The sequence below is a fragment of the Protopterus annectens genome, chromosome 3.part0 (assembly GCF_019279795.1).
Source record: "Protopterus annectens isolate FY-2018-M chromosome 3.part0, PAN1.0, whole genome shotgun sequence".
In the NCBI taxonomy this organism is placed as follows: Eukaryota; Metazoa; Chordata; order Ceratodontiformes; family Protopteridae; genus Protopterus; species Protopterus annectens.
In genome coordinates, this window is record NC_056731.1 from 1,669,173,848 (window position 1) to 1,669,181,453 (window position 7,606).

Sequence of the window (7,606 nt, forward strand, 5' to 3'; positions counted from 1 at the left end):
GACCACCAGTTTGGCTTCCTTTTTTTGGAAGAGAGCATCTTGGTTCTGTTTTGAATGGCATGATTCATGCATGAGTGGATGTACAGTGCCTTAGTGTAGGATTCACCAGTCGAACTTTCAGGTCCCATCTGCATGGGTGTCATGACGTTTGTCACTTCTGATCTGAGTAGCATGAAGTTGGCTTTGGAGAAGTTTTTTATGGAGGTTTCCCTACTGGAGGGGGGTGGGGGATGGGATGTGGACGTCAAGGGTGATTAGCTTATGGTCAGACCTGACCAATGAGGGGGTGACCACTGGTGTGGAGCATTGATCTCCATGTTGGTAATGACCAGGTCTAGGATATTTGAGGCCTTGGTGGGACTATGGATTAGTTGATCCAGGGCATTGGAATTTATGAATTCCAAGAACTGTTGGGCAAAGGTGTTGGTACCTGAGTAGTTTTCCTAATTAATGGCAGGGTAGTTGAAATCACCCAGTATTAGGGTGTTTGGTTGTATCTTAATATTTTCCAGTATGTTTAGAAAGGTGTAGTGAGAATCTTGGGGCATGGTGGGGGATCTGTAGCAAGCTAAAATTTGGATTGCAGTCTTACCTAGTGTTAGTTGCACCTGTAGAATTTCAGATGCATTGTGTTGGGCAACTAGCCTGGAGGTGTGAATATCCTTGGTGAATATGGACACTCCTCTGCCTTTAGTGCTTCGGTCCTGGTTTGGTGGCCAAAAAGTGCGGTAAGAGTTATAGCATGATACCGCAGGAGTGCTCTTTGGACCCTTGAACCAGGTCTCAGTTACTGTACAGATATCGGTGTTCTCCATTTTTAGGAGTGCCTCAAGAGAGTGCATTTTGAGGTTTTGACTTTGATCATTGAGTAGCATTACCTTCAGATTTTGCATGCTTGTATCTGTTACGGTGGTGGTTTTGTCCTTTGAGCCTTGCCTAAAAAAGGCACTATAGGGGTGGTAAGAGCCTTGGCCAGTAACCTGAATCCCAGGGATGACAGATGCAGACCATCTCTGGCAAAGCATCATGGTCTGTCAATTATGTCTTCCCAGGCAGACAGATACTGGATCCCCTTTGAATGACACCAGAAACTTAGCCAATTGTTGAAGTCAATCATTTTGTCCTTATACTGTGATATCATTCTGGGCGAAGGCAGGATGCTGCTCAGGGCTAGGGTCATACCTGCCTGGGCCACATGATCTGAGAGCTCTTCCATGCCTCTTTTAATGTAGCCCAAGGAGGTATGTCTCAAGTCATTCACTCCAACATGGACAATGACAGAGTCGTATTTGTACTTGTTGTGGAGTGACTTGAGTGCATGCGTTATGTGGTGGATCCTGGCACCCGACAGGCAGCTGACAGTAATTTTCTCCTTGTTCAGCCTGGTGAGTGGGATATCAGTGTGCCTGACTATAGAGTTTCCTATGTTTAAAGTGTTGGGTATGTTGTCTTGCCTTAGGGGTTGTTGTTTGGTGGCACAATGGTGTTTTGAGCTTTATGTCACTTTGCTTGTGATTGGTGTATGTTTGTGTTTCAGCTTCGGAGGTCCTTGTAGCTTGGGCAGGTTAATGTTAAGGGTCTCTGCATAAGTGGGTTTAGTGTTACTATGTGTGGATGTTGGTGGTGTGAGTTTTGAATGGCTATGTGTTGCTGTAGGTGTAGTGCAGGTGTTAACCTTCTCCTCTTGACTGTCTAGCACTATCTTGGCTGGAGAGAGCTTTGCTTCCAGTTTGGCTATGTAAGTGCATCTCTCGCAGGTTGTAGTGTTGGGTGGTAGGAGGAGAGGGTTGTCTGTGTACATGAGGCAATTACTGCATTGCCCCAGTATGCCCAGATCCACCAGGTGGACAGAAGAAATCACCAGAAGCTGACCCTTGGACATGCTTGGTTCGGTGTTTCTTTTGTAAAGTACAAGAGTTGTTTTCCCTTACCTTGGCAAGGTACTTTGCAATTATAGGCTGTTTAGTGCCTACGATTAATTTCTCCTTATTAACAAAGAGAGTTGAGTGCTTGTATTAGTTTAAGGCTTCCTAGTGCTTTCCAGCAGGTTTTAGAGCAAGTGCTAGTCACAGGGATTCAGATTTTAGTTATAAGGGAAAGTTTGAACAGCAGACTTTCTGGCACTGGGAATAGTTTAAAGTGCTAGACTAATAAGCTAATAAATGTGCAGGAGAGCAGAGAACTAGCAGCTCTAAGGGGAAACAATTGAAGAGCACTGCTCAGAAGCTTACAAAAAGTCCTGGATACAACAAATCTGTATCTGGGCTACACTTGTTTCAAGAAAGTTTTTTTTTGTTTTTTTTAGTAGAAAGTGAAGATGCAGAAGATAATGAGATAATTCAATATGCAGACGCTAAAGGGGTGGGCCTTTGCCAAGTTCTCACTATTAACAGTAGAATGAGCTGATGTAATGTGACTGGGGGGAGGGTCCAGTATCGACTTTATACAAGAGGCGGGCAACTCAAAGCCACCAACAATAAAAGACCACAACAAGAACCAGGAGTGGGTGGGTGAGAAAACAACAGTTGTACAGATTACAGAGATTACATAGATATTAAACAGATATTAAACAGTGCAGACAATAAATGAGAACAAATTCATATCTTTTCTCAATATCACAGCTGGCAGTCGGTCAGTCTCTTTGCAGCAGGCTGAGCAACAGGTTTATCTGAATTTGTCCCAAAATACATAGTTATGCCTTTAAAACAGATTATACAACTTATGCCATTTATATAGTCTAGCTCTATTTTTATTTTTTAAATCATATATTTTACAATGGAACATATTATTGCCAACATCAGAGTATGGAATATGAATAATAAACTCAAAGTACAAGAATTAAGATGACAAATGTTCCTTTTAGCAGATAAATCTCTGGGCCTAAACATAAGTATTAATATTAAATGTCATAACATTGTTGCCCTTTTTTAGTTTCATTTTTTTTTGTTTTTATGAACAAATGCATATAGTTGTATATGGTCATTTGATTTTGTCCATGGGATGTATTTGGTTATTTAAGCAGAATTGAAATGGTATATATCAGGTCCAGTTATATTCTTCTGTAATTTGGAATGAAAGTGCTTAGCATTATTAAATTTGCCTTTTCTACTCATACAGTGGCATTTAGTTTTGTTTTGTTTTTGATAAGTGCCATGATGGCTACCTGAAGGAGGAGGTGATTACTGGTTTGTGATCAGATTTGACAGGAGATGAGTTAACTACAGGAGTAGTTGTAATATCCTTGTAAATAAGGAGACCAAACGGTTCTTGAAATGTAGGGGATTTTTATATAAGAAAACCAGGTGCCACCAACCTGCTACATATTCACATCTTCCACATAGAAGCGTACATCGGAACTACCGGGTGAACAGAGAATACCAGAACCAAAACTAACCTGTTGTCAGCCCATAGCGCCCCTACAGGTCACTAACAACATTACCTGCCCTATACTACATTCCTCCCCTCTTAAGCTTTGACATCCTCAACCTAAATAAGAGAAACGAGAGAAACAAAAAACAATCCACCCAGTCACTTAATTTCTAAATAACCGGCTAAATCTTAAACTGTTACCTTCCAATCAAGTTATGTTGCCCTTCTAACCTATACAGGCACTTTTAACACTTATAGTCCTTCAAGTAACTAGGTTTAACCAGTGCACGTTTAGAACGTCGCAATGGAACCACACTAGGTGACTCAGGTGTCACGTTTACCACTTCTGGTACAGGTGTGTCCATCCCTGAAAAGGTTGGTCCCTCTGGAACCTCTCCTTTCGAGTCCATGCTGTCTTTCTCTGGCACCAGGATCGGGGATCCTCCTGCAGCTGCGAGCACTTCTCCAGAAACTAATGGTATTTCCGAGGCTTGCAGTTCCCTGAAGTCCTTCTTCTGTTCGCTCCGCAGAATCTGGTCCACATGTCTCCTCACCAAGAAACCTCCATTCAACATCACCTTGTACGACAGTGGACCCGTGCTCTTGGCAATGAATCCTGGAATCCATTTAGGTCCATAGCTGAAGTTTCGAGTCATCACTGCATCTCCCACGTGGAAACTTCTCTCTCGCCGTCGTCGGTCATGATGTTCTTTTTGCCTCCACTGTTTCCTCTCCACCTTAGCTCTGAGGTTTGGATGCACCAGATCCAATGTTGACCTCAGTCTCCGTCCTTGCAACAACTCTGCAGGTGACAATCCTGTCATAGACTGGGGTGTAATGCGGTAGTTGAACAACACCCGTGACACTTTTGCTGCCATACTTCCTTCTCCGGCCTTTTTCATCATTGATTTGAAGGTCTGGACAGCCCTTTCAGCACAGCCATTTGAAGCAGCATGGTATGGTGCCGACGTGACGTGTATGATGCCATTTTTTTCCAGAAAATCCTTGAACTCCACACTCATGAAACATGAAGCATTATCTGATACAATAGTCTCTGGTAGTCCTTGGCTACTGAAACTTTTCCTCAGGCATTCGATGGTAGTGGTGGAAGTGGCTGTTTTGACTGGGTATGCATCCATCCATTTAGAATGAGCATCCATTATTATCAAAAACATTGACCCCATAAAAGGACCTGCATAGTCTATATGAAGTCTCTGCCATGGTTTACTCGGCCACTCCCATGGGTGTAGTGGTGCAGCCACAGGTGAGTTGCGATGTTGTTGACAGGTGTTACACTCTTTCACAGCGACTTCAATGTCGTGGTCCAACTTGGGCCACCAGAAATAACTTTGTGCTAAGGCCTTCATTCTGGTGATGCCCACATGACCCTGGTGCAGCTGTTGTAAAAGTGCACTTCTTCCTGGGGAAGGGATTATCACTCGTGCCCCCCACAACACACATCCATCTTGCACACTCAGCTCTGTTTTTCTCACCACATAGGGCTGAAAAACTGGATCAGTTTGTTGTGTTGTCCAGCCTTGCTGGACCAACTGAAACACTCTGGACAGCACAGGGTCTTTGCGTGTCCATCCGCTCAGTTCCCTCGCTGACACCAACGTGATGTCCTCCATCATCAGAACTCGGTCCTCCGTTTCCTCCTCCTTGGGATGCCCAGGTAGAGGTAGGCGGCTCAGCGCGTCCGCATTGCTATGGTGTTTCCCGGGCTTATAAACAATCTCATATTCATAAGCTCTCAATGTTACAGCCCATCTCTGAATGCGGGGAGAAACCATCTGAGGCACTGCTTTCATCTCGTTGAACAGCGACAACAATGGCTTATGATCGGTGCAAACAATAAACTTCCTGCCATAGAGGTATTTATGGAAGCGCTTAATTCCAAAAATTACAGCCAAACCCTCTTTGTCTAGCTGGGAATAGTTTGACTCTGCTGGGGTTAAGGTTCGTGACATGAACCCGATGGGTCTTTCTTGTCCATCTGGCATGCGGTGTGCCAACACGGCCCCTAGCCCATAAGGTGATGCATCACATGACAGAATTAAGTCCTTGTGACTATCGTAGTGCACCAACACCTCTGAGGACTGCATTAGCTCCTTGGACTGCTCAAACGCTCTGTCCTGTTCCTCCTGCCACATCCACAGGGTCTCCTTCCTTAATAGTTTATGTAAAGGAGCTAACAGCGTTGACAGGTTTGGTAGGAACCTGTTATAGTAGTTGAGTAAGCCTAAATAGGCCTTCAGTTCTGTAACATTTGTGGGTGCAGGTGCCTGTTGTATGGCTTTTACCTTGTTTGGCAGGGGGTGTAGGCCTGATGCATCCACCTTGTAACCCAGGAACTCTGCTTCCTTTTCCATGAAAGCACATTTACTCCGCTTCACCCGCAGACCAGCCTCTCGCAGTCTCCTCAGCACCTCGTTCAAAGTCTCCAGATGCTCGCGGTTGTTCCTACCCGTCAGCAGGATGTCGTCCAAATAGACAGCCACATTTGGGATTCCTGCCACCAGTCCCTCCATTATTCTCTGGAAAATAGCTGGACTAGAGGAAACCCCAAAGGGTAAACGATTAACTTGGAACAAACCTTTGTGTGTGTTAAGGGTATCATATGACTTTGACCCTTCATCCAGAACGACTTGTTGATATGCATGACTGAGGTCCAGTTTGCTAAACTTTTCACCTCCAGACAGCTTTTCAAATAAATCCTCCAACTTTGGTATTGGATACTGCTCCAGCTTTGAGACTTGGTTAACGGTTAGCTTGTAGTCACCACATATGCGTACAGTATCATCTGGCTTTAATACTGGAACAATGGGTGCCGCCCACTCCGAAAACTTTACTGGTTCAATTATACCTTGCTTTGTGAGTCGCTCCAGCTCAGTCTCCACTTTCTTCTTCATTGCGTATGGTACGGGTCTTGGTTTGTAAAATCTTGGCGTTGCGTTTTCTTTGACGTGTATCTTTGCTGGTGGACCCCTCCAGGTACCCAGTTCCTCTTTGAACACTTCTTCATTGTTCTCCAGCACATCTTGCAAGGTCAGCAGATGCTGTTCTATTTTATGGAGCTGTAGACAGCCCATTTCCAGCTCCTTTAGCCACGCCCGGCCTAACAGGTTTGGTCCGCTACCTGCCACCACCATGACTGGCAACTGTTTGACTTTGTCTTTGTGTGTTACAGTTACTTTTGCCATCCCTAGGGTGGGGACTTTTTCACCTGTATATGTTTTCAAGGTCACTGAACAGTCCTGCAACTCCTGAGCTTCATTTTCTTGCCATAACTCCCCATATTCAGCCTTTGACAGAACTGTCACACTATATCCAGTATCCACTTCAAAATGGACCACTTTACCATTTAAGTCCAACTGTGCTGTAATGGGATCGACTCTTTCCATCCTTGACTCTTTCATGTTAAGCATAGTAAACACTTCCTCTTCTTCACTGGTTTGTTGGTCTGTAGCTTCACGCATGTGGTGTGCATACTGTTGTTTTATTTTCCGGTTTCCCTTTCTGTCCTTTATGCTGCTCTTTTCCTCCCCCTTCCTCTGCTGGTCCCTAGAGGGCGTCAACCTGCACATTTTCTTCACATGGCCCTTTTTTCCACAAGCATGACATTTTTCATTTAAGAAACGACAGTTCCGTAAGATGTTCCCTTGTTGTTTATGCTCCATCACCACTTTATGCACCGGCAGTGGGGTAGCACTCCTGCTCCCAACCCCCTCGATTGTTCTTGGTTGTAAATCGCGAATGTCTTTATTCGCTGTCTCGATGGCCTGTGCCAGCTTTAAGGCCTTTTCAAACGACAACTCAGGCTCCGCTAACAATCTTCGTTGTATGCGGTCATCTGCAATGCCACATACGAGCCTATCACGTAGCATTTCTGTCAGTCTGTCACCATAATTACAGTGTTGTGCCAGCTCTCTCAGCACTGCAACATACTCCGTTACCGTTTCATTAGCCACTCTTTTCCTTGAATTAAACTTGAACCTTTGGACTATTTCACTCGGCTTCGGGTTATAATGTGACTGAAGCAAGCTCATCAACTCCGTGAACGATTTATCCCCCGGCTTATCAGGACTCAATAAGTTCCTCATCAGACTGTATGTCTTGCTGCCCACAGAGCTCAACAATATGGCTCGCTTCCGGCCAGCGTCCGTTATCTGGTTTGCTTCAAAAAAGTGTTCCAACACTTCACAATACTCCTCCCAGGTCTGTGTCTGACAGTCGT

The 7,606-nt window shown here is 44.6% G+C and overlaps 1 protein-coding gene across 1 annotated transcript; it reads right to left on the reverse strand.

The window, feature by feature from the left end:
• Positions 1–3,614: 3,614 nt before the first annotated feature.
• On the reverse strand, positions 3,615–7,049 carry LOC122797154 (uncharacterized protein K02A2.6-like). The gene is made up of 2 exons (XM_044065962.1): positions 6,509–7,049; positions 3,615–6,346 (listed from the first exon to the last, which is right to left on the reverse strand). The coding sequence occupies exons 1-2, from the start codon at positions 7,047–7,049 to the stop codon at positions 3,615–3,617; spliced, it is 3,273 nt and encodes a 1,090-aa protein (XP_043921897.1).
• Positions 7,050–7,606: the final 557 nt, after the last annotated feature.

Bases quoted from the DNA above. Each gene is read 5' to 3' on its own strand.
- LOC122797154 (XM_044065962.1), bottom strand. From the start codon at position 7,049: ATGGAGCATAAACAACAAGGGAACATCTTACGGAACTGTCGTTTCTTA. The intron at 6,347-6,508 runs GTAGCGGACCAA...GGGGTCCACCAG, and splicing joins GCCAGTCATGGTGGTGGCAG to CAAAGATACACGTCAAAGAA.